This window comes from Talpa occidentalis, unplaced genomic scaffold (assembly GCF_014898055.3).
Source record: "Talpa occidentalis isolate TD23 unplaced genomic scaffold, MPIMG_talOcc4v2.1 talOcc4.11, whole genome shotgun sequence".
NCBI classification, from domain to species: Eukaryota; Metazoa; Chordata; class Mammalia; order Eulipotyphla; family Talpidae; genus Talpa; species Talpa occidentalis.
Window position 1 is genome coordinate 100,941,866 of NW_023601104.1, and position 15,230 is coordinate 100,957,095.

The 15,230-nt window shown below is 54.3% G+C and overlaps 1 protein-coding gene across 1 annotated transcript in view; it reads left to right on the top strand.

The window, feature by feature from the left end:
- Window positions 1-15,230, top strand: part of RCOR1 (REST corepressor 1) — a 73,926-nt gene that overhangs the window by 43,524 nt on the left and 15,172 nt on the right. The window contains exons 3-6 of the mRNA XM_037504050.2: window positions 1,690-1,773; window positions 10,663-10,715; window positions 12,130-12,291; window positions 12,933-13,051. Of these exons, the coding sequence (XP_037359947.1) occupies window positions 1,690-1,773; window positions 10,663-10,715; window positions 12,130-12,291; window positions 12,933-13,051 (418 nt within the window). The remainder of the gene's footprint in view (window positions 1-1,689; window positions 1,774-10,662; window positions 10,716-12,129; window positions 12,292-12,932; window positions 13,052-15,230) is intronic.

Sequence of the window (15,230 nt, forward strand, 5' to 3'; positions counted from 1 at the left end):
ATAGTTTTCAGTGTGCATCTATCAGATTTAACTTTAAGTATTTCATATTTATTGATGATTTTGAAAGAAGTATTCCTTATTTCTGATTTTTAAGTGCTGGTGTATAGAAATACACTTGGCATTTTACCTCCCCCCCCCCCAAAGATTTATTTATTTATTTATTTATTTATTTATGCAAGCACTGGGTACAGTCAGAAGCGCGGGAGGGTGAGAGAATTCACCAGAGCCAGAGCGGGGAGCAGAGCAGGCAGAAGGACCGAAGTACACTGCTGAGGGGAGCAGCGGGCGGCAGGAGAGGTCTGCGCGCCATGTGGGACCCTCTCCCGGTGGCTGGGGATCGAACTGGCACTGCAGAGGCTGTGGGCAGCTTTACAACCCAGCGCTCAACTGCTGTGCCACCGGGGAGGCCCTACCTTTTTTTTTTTTTTTAAGATATTTTTATTTATGCATACAAGAACTGAGGTGTAGGCCAGAAGTGTGGAGGGGTAAGAGGATTCACCAAAGACAGAGTGGGGAGCAGAACAGGCCGATCCACTGAAATCCACTGCTTGGGGGAACAGCGGGGAGACAGGAGAGGTCTGCTGTGCCATGGGGGGTCAGCTCCCGGGTGTGGGGGGGGGTGGGGATCGAACTCAGGCCATAGCAGTGATAGAGCGCAGACTTAACCCCTGGGCCACCAGGAAGGCCCCATCCAATTGTATTTCTTTAAAGCAGTTGCCCCACAGATTTTACAAGAGTGTAGAAATTATTATTTATAAAACCTGGAACACAGTGTTGCAAGGCAGGCGAATGAATTTTCTGAGTGTCTTTCATTTGGGCGGGGTGTCCATTCATGCGCTTTTATTTAGTTGAGGTTTTTTATTAGTTTTTTTTACTGGAAAGTAGAGCTTGTAAGTTTCACCAGAGGAGCAGATTTAAAGAAAACAAAGACGCCTTTAGATGAATGAGTGGGCCTGGCCAGTATCAAGTGAGCCTCATGTCTCTGGAGTCTGCTGTACCTTCTGAAGATGATGGTTTGAGTGTCCCTGTTAGGAAGAGACTGTAGGCCGCACTTCATCCAGGTACGCAGGGAAGCTTGGCGCTGGCACTGGAGAGCTGCCGCTCCGCCCTGTCACAGGCTTTAAAGGACGTGAACATGCTTCAGAAGTCCCGTTCCAGGGTAGCTCTTTCTCACATTTAGTCTTCGCTAAAGTTGTTAAGAATCTTTTGGATTCCTGTTGTCTTGTCGCCAAAAGGTTGCTCTGGCAGAGAAGGTGCTGGTGTTGGGGGGTCCTGCTGAAAGGGGTTTCTGAGCGACTGGGCACATGTAGGTTCCCTTTTGGGTGTCCCATGTCTGATTCCTGGGCGGGCACCACAGGCAGCCCCCCTGCCAAGGTCAGTCCTGACCCCGCCTCCTGCTGGCCACATGACCTGTTCGGTTTCCTCACCTAGCCCCTGAAGCTAAAAACCATACTGACCTCACGTGCTCATGTTAAATAAGTGACAGTACAGTAGAAAAAATAGAGACAGACAGACAGACAGACAGACACTCCCCACCCCATCTCAACGTACGTGTGTGGTGAGCTGACTTCAGCGCCAGGAGGGTCATGCATCATGGGATGAGGTGCAGAATCATAGTGGTGGTGGTAATCGTATCTTTTTAATCTTTGCTCAATTGTAACAAGCCTTTTCTTTTTTATTTCCTCCCAGCCAAGCTAGCAAGGCGCAGTCAAGAACGAGACAATCTTGGCATGCTGGTCTGGTCACCGAATCAGAACCTGTCAGAAGCGAAATGTAAGTAATTTTTCTTTCTTTCTTTCTTTTTGTTTTTTTTTTAAAGATTTATTTATTTATTATTTATACAAGCACTGGGTACAGTCAGAAGCACGGGAGGGTGAGAGGGTTCACCAGAGCCAGAGCGGGGAGCAGAGCAGGCAGAAGGACCGAAGTACACTGCTGAGGGGAGCAGCGGGCGGCAGGAGAGGTCTGCGCGCCATGTGGGACCCTCCTCCGGTGGCCGGGGAGCAGCCGGGGATCGAACCGGCACCGCAGAGGCTGCGGGCAGCTTCGCAACCCAGCGCTCAACCGCTGGCGCCACCAGGGAGGCCCACATAAGTAATTTTTCATCTTTTCTTTTTTAATGTGAAGTTTTAAAACCACCATAGCTAAAAGTCGGTATAAATATCTTTAAAATAAATAACGTGAAGAGTTTGAAAGTGTGTTTTTCTTTATACCTTGGCCTGTCATATGATTCAAAGATCCTTAACCTGTGGCTTCCTAATCTTCCCCTTTTCCCAAAATGCTGTTCAAGTGAATGCTGAAGTGAGGAGGCCAGACTCGGGATGGAAGGCAGCAGTGCCTGACTCCCTCATCTGGGGGATTATGTTGTTGTGACAATGAAGAGTCGAGAATGTGTGTCACAGGTCTTAATAATAAGCCTTCAGCCGAGCTAGAAGGCACTTTTAGTGGCTATTTGTTTTGGGCTGCCTTGGATTTTAGATGTGGGAGGGCCAGGAGTCCTGTAGTTGGCAGTAATATTAATTGTATTTTCAGAGTTGGGTTTAGGTTTAGGTTTGTCCTCTGTTCAAGTGATACTATAAGAATAGTTTTATCGCTGCTATATTACTATTAGTCTTCATTAATTTCAAAGTTTATTTTCTTCATGACATGAAAGAAGGAAAATTAAATCCCTCTTTGGAAAACTTTTCATTGAGAGTCCATGGGCAGAATTTATAGGGGCTTGCGCATTTGGAAATCACATGCAGAGTGTTCTGGTACATACATGGTTTTCTGGAGGTAAGAACATTGGCCTTCCAATGGGATCTTTCAGAAGAGTGGATCAGGAGTCCGTCCTCTACACAGGCTGAGAACGCCATCAGCGGGACGTGTCCGTCGGAAGCGCCGGGAGCCGAGAGAAGAGGCCCTCTTCCTCTTGTGCCATGCGCGACGGGGTTGCCCTGCCCACCAAGTGTCAGAGATGGTGTATATGAAAGAGTCTCTTCTTCTTGTACAGTCAGCACCTGCATTAACATATTTCAGGCGCAAACACTCACGGGGGAAAGAAACCTGTTCAGTTCTGACCAAGAAGGATTCCCCTGCTTTTTTGTACAAAACTCTCCATGAAACCAGGGGAATCTGATTACTCTCAGTAACAGTGGCCGTGGAGGTGCTGAATAGTCTGTCTGGCCTGATTTTAAGGGTGTCTCGACTCTGCCCCGTTGGGCTGCTGTTTGGTGAGTTGTGATGAACAGAGGGCCGGAGGGGCGGGGGCATTGGCCTTTACGAGGCCTTTGCTGTGCTGGGGGAGGCCTTTTAAGTGTTTCCTGTTTGTTTTTTGGTTCCTCCTTTTGAGCACTTGCTGACTTCCAAAAGCAATCTGTTCCATTTTTGAACATGTTGTTCTTTCTACCAGAGAGCTGAAAAATCTGACTCCTGTAATATTTAAAGCCTGGTTTCCTGAACTCTGCTTCAGGGAGTGCGTGTGCAGCCGTCCCTGAGGTTGCACAGCCTGCCTCCCTTCCCGCCCCCGCGTGGGGCCTGCCGAGTTGCTTTCAGCGTTTGCCGGTGGCTGAGTCGGGCCTCTGGCCATTGTGGCGCCCTCCAGGACGTGCTCCATGGGCCACGTGTCGTCTGAAGTCGTGGTGTCCAGAGCCGCATAGCCAGAGCAGAGAGCGCTCGTCCAGCCTTTGTGCTGAGCGCTGTGCCGAGAGGTTCCCAGGCCTTGTCAGTCAGTCGGCACGATAGCCCAGGAAGAAATTTTTACCCCCATTTTTCAGGTGGCTCTTCACAGTTCAGAGAGGGTTGTGAAGCTACCCCAGAGGAGCGGGAGGGGGCCTCCCCCCACCCTGGTGCGCCAGCTGTCCTGGAGGGGCGCTCCGGCCTCAGCTCAGGATTGCGTTGGCACCTTCACTCTCGTATTGCCCGCTGGCATCTTTGCAGCAGGCGTTTAGGGTTAGTATTATGTTGATGTTGCCTTTTCTGGACCTGGAAGAAAAGAGTAGAATATGAGAAATTAATACGTTTTTAAAAAGTGGTACTGGCTAAGCAGGTTTGCAGTTTACTGCAGGCCCTGCCGGTTTTGGTAAAACTTTGAATCGACTAGTAACATTTATATTTTGTTGAAAGTTCAGAAGACCCATAAAGGTGTGTGGAAGGAACAATTTGCCCAGGATTCCATGACCCAGCTAGGGAACCTTTTCCCAGTTACTTTGCTATGCATGCGTTACCCACGAGAGGAGCTGTGTGTGTGGCGCGCGCCCATGCCCCAGTGCTGGGTGGAGGGGCTGCGGGCACATGCGGGCCCGCGGCAGCCTGTCCCGCGCTTACCTGTAACTGGCACTCTGTTGCTTTTGGAAAAGAAGGCGCTAGTGAAAACTGAATCACAAAGCTTTGTTCTCTTTGTTTTTTGGTTATTTTTGATGTTTCCTCTCGTGGTTTTGTTGTTTTAGCTGCATCCCTAGGAACAGAGCTGGCAGGGCCTTGCAACTGCCTCAAGCGTGGAACGGCCACGGGCGCTCCCTCATGCGAGTTGGGCTCTCACCAGGCACCACCTGCGGGCTCTGGGGCCCTGTTCCTCTCTGATGACCTGGGGTGGCCCTGCTGCCAGCACCCGTCCCTCCTCCACGCCCCTCCCCCAGCACATAGAAGGGGCTGCCACTTGTCTTTGTTCTTTATTTTATTTATTTTTAAAGATTTTATTCATTTATGCATATAAGAACTGGGGTACAGGCCAGAGATGCGGGGGGTGAGAGGGTTCACCAGAGCCAGAGTGGGGAACAGAGCAGGCAGAAGGACCGAAGTACACTGCTGAGGGGAGCAGCGGGGAGACAGGAGAGGTCTGCCTGCCATGTGGGTTGCTCCCTGGCCGGGGATTGAACTCGTGCTGCAGAGGCTGCGAATTGCTTCGTAGTGCGGTGCTTAACCTCTTGCGCCACCAGTGAGGCCCCTCTTCAGAAAGTTCCCAACGGCCTCGGTTTAGGGAGCTCCGTTCCAGGTGAGGGAATTGGCGCCCAGGGGGACTGGATGCAGACCTAGGGAGTCTAGTTGCCATCGCCGCAGTCGGAACTGCCCCCAAACAGACACAGGTCATGGCACGTGGCCTCGGTGGATCCTGGGGCACCCGCGCGGTCCCAGCCTTTGCTCCCCTTGGTGTTGACGAAGAGTCTGCCAGGCGCTCTGCGAGACGCCAGCTCCCTGGTGCCCCCCCCCCATGCCCATGTGATGTGTGCGGCCCTCCTCCTGCCCCACGCCCCTCCTCTCCCGCCTGGGGCCCTCTCCTCACCCCATTCCCGGCTGCCCCCTCTTAGGGGCGCTCTCCTCGTGTGCCCTGGCCCCCTGGCCTGGCCAGCTGACGACCTCAGGGCAGTCTTTCCCGCAGTCTGCTCTTAGGTAGACACATGCGAGGTTTGGGGTCTGTGGAGAAGCAGCTGAAAGCCAGCACGACAAAGTGGACGTGTTAGTACAGGAAATTTTAAGTATTTTTTTTTTAAAACGAATTTTTTCTTCTTTGAAATGTGTGTAGAGCTAGGCTCGATCTTATTCTCAGTCTGGTTCGCTCTACTATTGTAAGGAAAATAAAGAGCTGACCAAGGCAGGAGTGGTCCCGTGCCATGCGGAATTGTGGCCTGGGGGTGCCTAGAGGGGGCTGAGGAGAGCCGAGCCGTTGGGGCCGGGAATAAAATAATCCGAGGCCCAGTTTCTATTGTGAGTCTCTGAGGTAGGGCTTGAAAGGTGGAACTTTGGGGCTGGAGGGGAGGCCTGTGTGGCCATCCACACCCGGGGACGGGGGTCTGCAAGGGGCGGGTGCGGGAAGCCAGCTCTGCTGCTGGGAGTGAGGACGCAGCGGATTCCCTCGTTTGTGCGTTCGTGTCTTGTAGGTTCTGTGTGGTAAGTGCTTTTGCAGCTCTTTAAGAGGGGATTACATTTCGCTTTTATTTCATAAAAATGAGGATAAGCTGGTACGGTGGTAAGAAGTGTGGGTCTCAGACACACAGGACAACGGCCTTATTTCTAAGCTGGGTGCCTGCTGGATAGGAAGGAAAACTGAGCACACCCCGGTTCGCCAGCCATGCAGAATTCTGTCAAAAGGCAAAGTTTGTCAAAAGACAGAGTCAAATGAAGGGTTTTAAAATGAGTTGCCGCTTTCTTGGAGTGCGAGCCTTCCTTAGACACACACACGGCGTTGTGGGTTAAGGTCACTGGACTTCATTACGCGTATTTCGGGTTGACTTGCTGGGGACTCCAGGGTAGGCAGTGGGCGCGCCCGGCGGGGTGCCTGGGGGTGGCCCCCCCAGTCTGCGCACCGCCTCCCGGAAGTGCCACCCCACAGGCGCTCCAGGCCCTGCTCAGCCTGACCCAGTCTCTGCCCCTGGAAGCTGTCCATGCCTGCTCCCAGAGCCGTTTCTCTTCCCTCTGGGGACACTTCCCGGGTGGCTACATGGTTCCCTTGGCCCTTCCTGGTCACCCATCAAGTGTTACTGCCAGGGACGCCTTCCTTGGCCACAGCAGGAAGCGGTGGATGCAGCTGCGTCATGTGGTTTGACTTCCTTCGCCTGTTTGCTGCCCCCCCACACACACGTAGTAGTAGCTGCTGCTTGTACGGCGTGAACTGTACGAAGTGCCTCCAACTGAACCCCACCTGTGACTGCAGGAATTCACATTAATGCCGCTCGGCAGCAGGTGTTCCTTGGAGAGAGGCCGGTGGTCTCACCTGCTGCTCCTCCTGGACGAGAGGGAGGAGTCAGGTCCAGCATGCAAAGTCCCTGGTTGAGGCCAGATCATTGGTGGTGGCCCCTTCCAGCCCACCGTAGGGCTGTAGGGCTGTGGGGGACCCCACAGCACCCCACTCCAACCCCCATGCTGGGCTGGCTGGTGTTTGCAGCCTGGCCCCTTCCTGTGGCTCACAGAATCCAGGGCAAAACATGAGAGCAGGAGGACCTCCCCTGGTGGCACAGCAGTTGAGCGCTGCGCGCAGCCTCAGCAGCACCGGTTCGATCCCCAGCCACCAGGCGAGGGTCCCACATGGCGCGCAGACCTCTCCTGCCCTCAGCAGTGTATTTCATCGGTCTGCCTGTTCTGTTCCCCGCTCTGGCTCTGGTGAATCCTCTCACCCTCCCGCGCTTCTGACTATACCCAGTGGTTGTTAAATAAATAAATAAATCTTTAAAAAAAAAAAAAAAAAAAAAACACGAGAGCAGGAGCATATCCTGAGGATACGGTGCCGAGGGACTCGCTTGCTGGTCAGTTGACTTGACGTGCGTGCCCTGAGCTTGTCTGCACAGGCGTTGCTGCGTGGGAGGGTCCCTGCAGGCCGCCCAATCCCGGGCGCCATGTGTGTGGCTGGAGTGTGGTGGTGGGCGGCGCCCTTGGTCGTCAGGGTGACGGTGGAAGGGGGTTCGTGAGCTGGCTGGAGCCCATGGCCCCCAGGAGGGCGCCTTGTCTGCGCCTGGGTGAGCATTTGTGGTGGTTCCCGGGGTACCAGGGCATAGAAGGCGCTGCTCCTGTAAAGTGGGGTTTTGACCAAACCGCACCAAGAAATAGCATTTTCACAGTAAAGTGCGTCTTACCCCGGCCAGGCCTATCCTCGCGGGCGGCCTGGGAAACGCCCGTCCAGTGGAGCCTGCGCCCGCGGGGGCTCCACACCCGCTCAAATCCCGAACCCGCGTCCCTTGCTAGTGATACAGTGGGCACCGCGCTGTTGGCTGCGTCCTGGATGAGCTGCAGGCACGGGAGGGCAGTGCCCAGGACTCGTGCAGACCTGACAGTGAAACACGCAAACCTGCACCGAGACTGCGGCTTGTCCTCGCCCGCCTGCTGGGTCAGCCTCGCTCGCAGGGACGCAGGGTCACTGGGTGTGGGCTCGCCGCGTCCCGGGAGGGGAGGGGGCGGCGGGGCTCCTGGGCGCTGGCCCCACGGTCCGCATTCTTCCTCCTGTTTCCGTTGACTTGGAGGCTGGCTGCGGGCACCGGGGCAGTTCCTCCCCTGGACGGCAACGTGAACGCAGAACAAGGCAGGCGCCTCAGTGGGAGAGCCTTGGCCCGCCACAGCGCGGCCCACCCCGTGCTCCCCTTGCGGGCCAGCCCCCCATCGGCTGTCAGCCTGTTTCTGTGGTTGCCGGCCGGCCTGGCCAAGCGGCCTGACTTTTCTGACCCTTGCTTTCTCCATTCTCGAGTGGGAGCCATCACGGAACGATCAGGGAAGGCTAGAGAGACTGTCTGTGTGCCCCGCTCCGAGCACCGGAGGCACGGCAGACTCCCGGATGTGGCAGCTGTCAGGACCTGAGGAGGCGTGCCCGCCCCTCCCCCTGTGTCGCTCCTCCCCCCTGCCCTTGCTCTCCATCCCTGGGTATCTTCCTGTGTCTGGGGCCTGCCAGCCAGTGCCCAGGCTCTGGGCACAGGAAGCGCAGGTCAGCAGGAGCTGTCCAGACTGTAGGGGTTCCGCCTGCTTTCTCGGGGATCTGGCACACCCACCTTTGACACTGTGCTCTCCCGGTTGCGGCGTCCTCTACCCCTCCCTGGTGCAATGGTGGGGCTGGTGCACAAGCCCCTGTGCTGGGCATGGTGGCTGCAGGGCCCTCTGCCTACTTCTGCAAGGTGACCCTCCGCTCCCGCAGCATTTCCCTGTCCCCTTCCATGTCTGGGCTCTCGTGCCGCCCGTTACTGCGTCTGTCGTGTGCCCCGGCGCATCCCTGGGGTCTCCTTGCTGGCCTCTCCCAAGTGCCCCACGATGCCCTGCCTTTCCCCTGCTATTCAGATCACCCGCCGTGTCGTGAGGGGCTAAGAAAGGTGTGTGCTCTGGCATAGTTTCCTCCCCGTTCTTAAAACGATCACTTTCCACTTTTGTGGCAAACCAGGACCCTCTGGGTGGTTACTGATTCTCAGGAAAATGGCGTGTCCCCGTGTCCGGGGTGCAGTGACCAGTCAGTCTGAAAGCGCCCAAGGCCGGGGGCCTGGACCTGCACCTAGGTGGGGGCGCGCCAGAAGGCGCTGCCTTTCGGCAGCACGGAACCCCGGTATGGGCCTGTGTGCCTACAAAGTCCTCAATTCCAGAACTGCCTCCGCCCGGGCCAGTGTTCCCTGCCTGCACCTGGGCGGGGAGTGCCCTGGGCCCGCCTCAGGGATGGGGCGTGTGGGGAGTCCAGGGCTCCCTGTACTCTGGGCTACTTGTTTTTCTGTTTTTGTGATCAACTTTTTTTTGTAATCAGTAAAGAAAGGCCCTAAGTGAAGCTGAGGAAGTGCTGCTGGCTACAAAGTAGCCTCTTGTTTTTCAGGTAGGACATGGAGAAAAGAGGAGAACATGCAGGGAGGATGTAGACTCCTGGCCCCGGTCAGCTGCCTTCCCGGCACTCCTCAGTGCTTGAGAGGTGTCCCTGGCCACAGTGGGCGGCAGGCTGGAGGCCTGTGCCAGGCTTGGGTGACCTCGCTGATGGCTTAGCTTTTTCTTGACATAAACCTTGGCTGCTTTTTCATCACCCTCAGCTGAGACTAAAAATGAACCCAAATTTAATACTTGATTCTAAATCATTTTTTGAAAGATTTTATTTATTTATGCATACAAGAGCTGGGGTACAGGCCAGAGGTGTGGGGGGTGAGAGAGGGTTCACCAGAGACATTGGGGAACAGAACAGGCAGACTGACCGAAGTACACTGCTGAGGGGAGCAGTGGGTGAGACAGGAGAGGTCTGCTGTGCCGTGTGGGTAGCTCCCTGGCCTGCCAGGGATCGAACTCATGCTGCAGAGGCTGTGGATTGCTTCATAGTGCGGTGATTAACCCCTTCACCACCAGGGAGGCCCACTAAATCATTTTTCAAAATACCAAAGTGGTACTTGTTTGTCATGGCAAATTTAAGTAGAGCCAAGTTTTAAAAAAAAAAATAAGAGTTATGGGGCCTCCCTGGTGGCACAGCGGTTGAGTGCTGGGCTGCAAAGCTGTCCCCAGCCTCTGCAGCGCCAGTTCTATTCCCCCGCCGCCAGCGAGGGTCCCACATGGCGCGCAGACCTCTCCTGTCTTGCCTGCTGCTGCTCCCCTCAGCGGTGTATTTCAGTCAGTCTGCATGTTCTGCTCCCTGCTCTGGCTCTGGTGAATTCTCTCACCCTCCTGCACTTCTGACTGTACCCAGTGCTTGTATAAATAAATATATGTCTTTAAAAAAAAAAATGAGAGGGCCTCCCCGGTGGCGCAGCGGTTGAGCGCTGGGTTGCGAAGCTGCCCGCAGCCTCCTCAGTGCCGGTTCAATCCCCGGCTGCTCCCCGGCCACCGGGAGGAGGGTCCCACATGGCGCGCAGACCTCTCCTGCCGCCCGCTGCTCCCCTCAGCAGTGTCCTTCGGTCCTTCTGCCTGCTCTGCTCCCCGCTCTGGCTCTGGTGAATCCTCTCACCCTCCCGCGCTTTTAACTGTACCCAGTGCTTGTATGAATAAATAAATAATAAAATAAAATCTTTAAAAAAAAAAAATGAGAGTCATGATCTCGCCAACCACAGGTAAGTACTGTTAGCACTTGAGTCTCCTTCCAGTCACTTCTCTGGGGTTTAGGTGTGTAAGAGCCACAGTGGGTCCTCCTCAAGACTTCAGGGCTGTTACCACCCTGTCTCCTCTTATTGGGGCGGGGGCTGCGGTGCCTGTGCAGGGTGGGGAGGGTGTGGACGGCCTGCGTCCCCCTCAGCCCCCTGCCTTTTTGCCTTTCAGTGGACGAGTACATCGCCATCGCCAAGGAGAAGCACGGCTACAACATGGAACAGGTGAGCCCGCCCACTTGTTCTGGGCCCTGCTTACAGGGGTCCCGCAGCTCTGTCCCCCATGGCTCTCTTGGGTGGTCACTGGCAGGGTAGCCAGGGGCTGGCTGCAGCAGCGGGTGTGTGCGCTGGGCCTCGCGCTGGGCCGCAGGGGGTCTGTGCCACTGCGATGTGGGTGCCCCCGACTTGGCTACCGCCCCGGGCCTGCAGCTGCATCTTGGTGCCATGTTGCTTGTGTTGCGTCACTCATCCTTGAACATTTGACCAAGTTTAAGTTATTTGGAGCCTGTTAATGAGAAGCCTACGAGAGTATTTCTCCTCCGGAAGCGTGGCATCTCTTTCAGTCCTGTCGCTGGGGCCTGCTTCTGCAGTGAGTGGGTCGGGCTGGTACTTCCTGGCGTGCAGGTCCAGGTGCTCAGCCTCAAGCGGCTCGCCTGCCCTGGTGCCCAGCACGCCCCTCGCGGCCTGGCAGGGACACACTGGCTCCAGCCTTGGCCTTCTCAGTCAGTTGATCTGGTAGAATTGCTAGACAATTACAGTAAGGTGATCTTTCTTGCTGCTTTTTTAAAAGATTTATTTATGCTACAAGAACTGGGGTACAGGCCAGGAGTGTGGGATGAGTGAGAGAACTCCCCAGAGACAGAGTGGGGAACAGAACAGGCAGATCCACTGAGATCCACTGCTGAGGGGGGGCAGAGGGAGACAGGAGAGATCTGCTGCGCCCTGTGGGTCAGCTCCCTGGCCAGGGGTCACTCTCAGGCCACAGTGGCCTGATAGCTTGATAGCGCTGAGACTGACCCCTGCGCCCCCAGGGAGGGCCTCTTGCTTCTCTTTTTCCAAACTGTGCTCACAAACTTCACAAGGTTGCTCAGAAAAATCCTCCAATTTTATCTGTTTAGCAAATGTAAATATTATTGGGTGATTGATAAATGTATTTGTATGAATGTTTAAGGATTTTGTTTTTCAAAAATATGAACATTTTCATGTTCATAATACAGGTGTTTTCTCAGGAAAATATTCCTTAATTTATGTCTCATTTCTAGTTACCCATTTGTGTATTTTCTCCTGAGATTAAAAAACAAACAAACTGTATTTTTGAGTTTTTGGGCAAAAGAACAATAAAGCAGTTACTGTCTCCTTCCGTGCAGCGGCATCAAGAGCCCAGTTTCTTGCTTGCCCCACCCCCTACCCCCCGCCACTAGCCCACCTGAGGCTTCTGTCCCCCGCACTGGCACTGGGGAAGTCGCTCCTCAGCTCTGTGTCCGGACCGGAGAAGGCCGTGCGGGGCCGGGGCTGCTGAGGAGGAGCAGGGCCAGGCGCTCGCTTGTCTGTGCGCAGCCACGCGCGTCCTCTCACCTCATTTCTTTTAATGTTTCATTCATGTCTTTGATCTAAAATGTCACTGATACTGTTTTTCTAGGCTCTTGGAATGCTATTTTGGCATAAGCATAATATTGAAAAGTCATTGGCTGATTTGCCCAACTTTACCCCCTTCCCAGATGAGTGGACTGTGGAAGATAAAGTCTTATTTGAGCAAGCCTTTAGTTTTCACGGGAAAACTTTTCATAGAATCCAACAAATGGTGAGTAGATGAGACCACCGTCACCCCCGCAGCCTAAGGGGAAGGATCACGACCTCACGTGTGGGCCCCTCCTGACAGCACTCCCTAGAAGCAGCTCGGTGCCGGTCGCTGGCCGGGAAGGAAGGTGCCCACTGCACAAGTGACACTCCCCAGCTCTCCCTGCTTGGCGGTGTCACGCCTGCCCTCCCTGGTGGGACTCCCCCAGAAGATGAGTCCTATAGGAAGGGTCTTTGGGGATTATCTGAGGTGGCGTGTCAGAGACCTGCCTACCTGGGGAAGACCTGCCTGCCTTTCACCTTCTAGAAAGTTCTTCGGTGGGCTCCTTCCATGAATGCTTGTGGACAGCTGTGTCAGGGCTTGAAGTGAATTTGAAAATAAAATCCAAAAGTTACGCTAGAACTTTAGGTGCATGAGATTCGGATTCTTCTTAAATGGACTCATGAGCTAAGTGTACAGTTGGAACATTAGTAACTTGGAGTTGCAGGGAGGAAAGTTCTTCAGCAGTTGTCTTCTTTAGAGGAAAGGCTCTGAGGCCCAGGCCTTTCATAATGTGGGTGCGTGATCTTTATTACATGTACCTAAACACGCTTGATTTGTAAAGATTAGGTTTAAACCTAAATCGACTCGTCTTTGACGTGCAGCTTCCTGACAAGTCGATCGCCAGCCTCGTCAAGTTCTACTATTCTTGGAAGAAGACCAGGACCAAGACCAGCGTGATGGACCGCCACGCTCGGAAGCAGAAGCGGGAGCGTGAGGAGAGGTCAGTGTGCTGGGGGCTGTCCCGAGCTGCAGCGGTTCTAAAGACCTGGGGAGCCCGACTAGGAAAGGTGGGGTGATTGCATTTTCCCGCACCGTCCCCGGAGCCCAGGCTGGCACACACCCCGGCTCAGCGCTCGTGAGCTGTTCAGCACGTGAGCCTGCTCCATGCTGGTGGTGTTCTCACCACCGCCAGCTGCGGGTAGACCTGTGACTCGAGAGAGGCCTTGCCCGAGCGCATCCTCATGCTGCCGCAGGGCGTCTCCTGCTAGAGGGGGCACCTGGGTGTCCAGGGCTGAAATTAATGTGGTTTGCTTATGCAGCACTGACAAGCTTGTATGTTGGGTTTATTAGGAGAGATCACAGAACAGTTTGGGTTTCCTTCCTGTTTCTGATCATCTGTTTTGTGACTGTGAGGGGAGGAGGGGACATTTTGTGATTTCTTAGTAAAAATATGAGTTTCACGGACAGAGCAGCGCGCATACTGCGTCTTATGGTCTGAAAGGTGGGCTGAGGGGCTGAGCTCCGCTCGGAAGTGGCTGTAGCCTCCAGCAGAGGTCCAGCTTAGACCCTCCTGGGCAAGGCCGGTCAGCACTTTCCACCCCCGGCCTTAATTTCCTCTGTTCTTAGACGATGGTGTTTATTAAAGTCCAGAAAGCCATACACCAACGTGACCCTTTTTTAGGTTGGGGGAAAATGTTGGTGGTTTTTAAAACCTATTTTCCACACTTTTAATTTAAAAAAAAAAAATGTTAAATGAAGGAAGAGGAACTGTGTAATCTCTATAGCCCCATCTCAGAGGAGCTTTTGTGATTTCGAGTGAAAGAGGACCTGGAACAGGCCGGGGGGCGCGCGGCTGTTGGAGAGCCTGGACTCTGGGCCACGTCTGAAAGGGCAGCGGTGCTGAGGATGCCCCACCCACGCTCGGGCTGTAGGAGTCTGGGGACGCCACCCTTGACGCAGCCGTGTGCTTTTGCTCTGCAGCATCCATCTGAGGTCTGGGTGGGGTCCGCGCTTTTACTAGCTGGGGAAGGGCTCAGGCAGCTTGGATTTAGACTTGGCATTTCCGCTACGTGCAGGTCTTATTCACTGTCTCTCAGTTGAGCCTGTCACTGCAGGCAGGTGCATCCTTCTGCACTGAAGTCAGGCTTAAATGAGGAAGTAAACTGGGGTTTGTTATCCTTCAGGGGATCAGAGGCCAGGCTGCAGCATCACCGTGCGGGGAACCGCGGTACGGGCAGGGCGAGCCCTGGGAAGGAAGAACAGGGACCGGGACGGAACCCTCTCCTGCCCCAAGACGGAGCCCTCTCAGCCCCAGGGTGCCTCCTCGGGCGCTCTCTCCCCGGCCACAACCTGTCACTCCTGGGGTGAGGAGGGTGGCTGGAAGGCGAGCCTCGTGCAGGGGCTGTGGTCTCGCTGAGCCTTGGGGCTCTTCCTGGATGTGGTGAAGGTCCTACCTGCCACACCGTGGCTTTTGTTTTTGTTTCAAAATGAATATTACATAGGTGAATGTAGGTAAAAATACCTGAAGTGCCGTACAGCGCAAGTGTTCTAAAATTTAATTAATTTAAAATACCAGTTATCCCGACCGCAAGCTGGGCCCTCCCACTCTCAGGCTTGTGTTTCTGTGAGGAGGCAGGTGGGCCCAAGCATGGCGTCGCTCCCTAGTCTGTGCCTGACTTCTCTGTCGGCCTGGTCCCCCTGTCCTGGTCCTCCACCGGGCAGTCATGGGGAAATGTAAGAAACAGTGTAAAGATACTTCAGTTGAGTCGAGAGAAAGCACTTCACAAGTATAAAGTAGTGGTGTTCTAGACCGGGTTTAGGAGTTGGAAACCTACTTTACTGGTATTTTTATCATTTAGAATGAAAGAACCATGGAGTCATTATTTTATTTTTAAAGATTTATTTATTTATGCATACAAGAGATGGGGTACAGGCCAGAGGTGTGGAGGGGAGGTGAGAGGATTCACCAGAGATAGAGTGGGGAGCAGAACAGGCAGACTGACTGAAATCCACTGCTGAGGGGAGCAGCGGGGAGACAGGAGGGGTCTGCTGCGCCATGTGGGTCGGCTCCCTGGGTGGGGATTGAACTCGTGCTGCAGTGGCTGTGGACAGCTGCGTAGGTTGCGTCTTAACCCCTTGCACCACCAGGGAGGCCCTCATTATTTTAATTTTAAAGATGT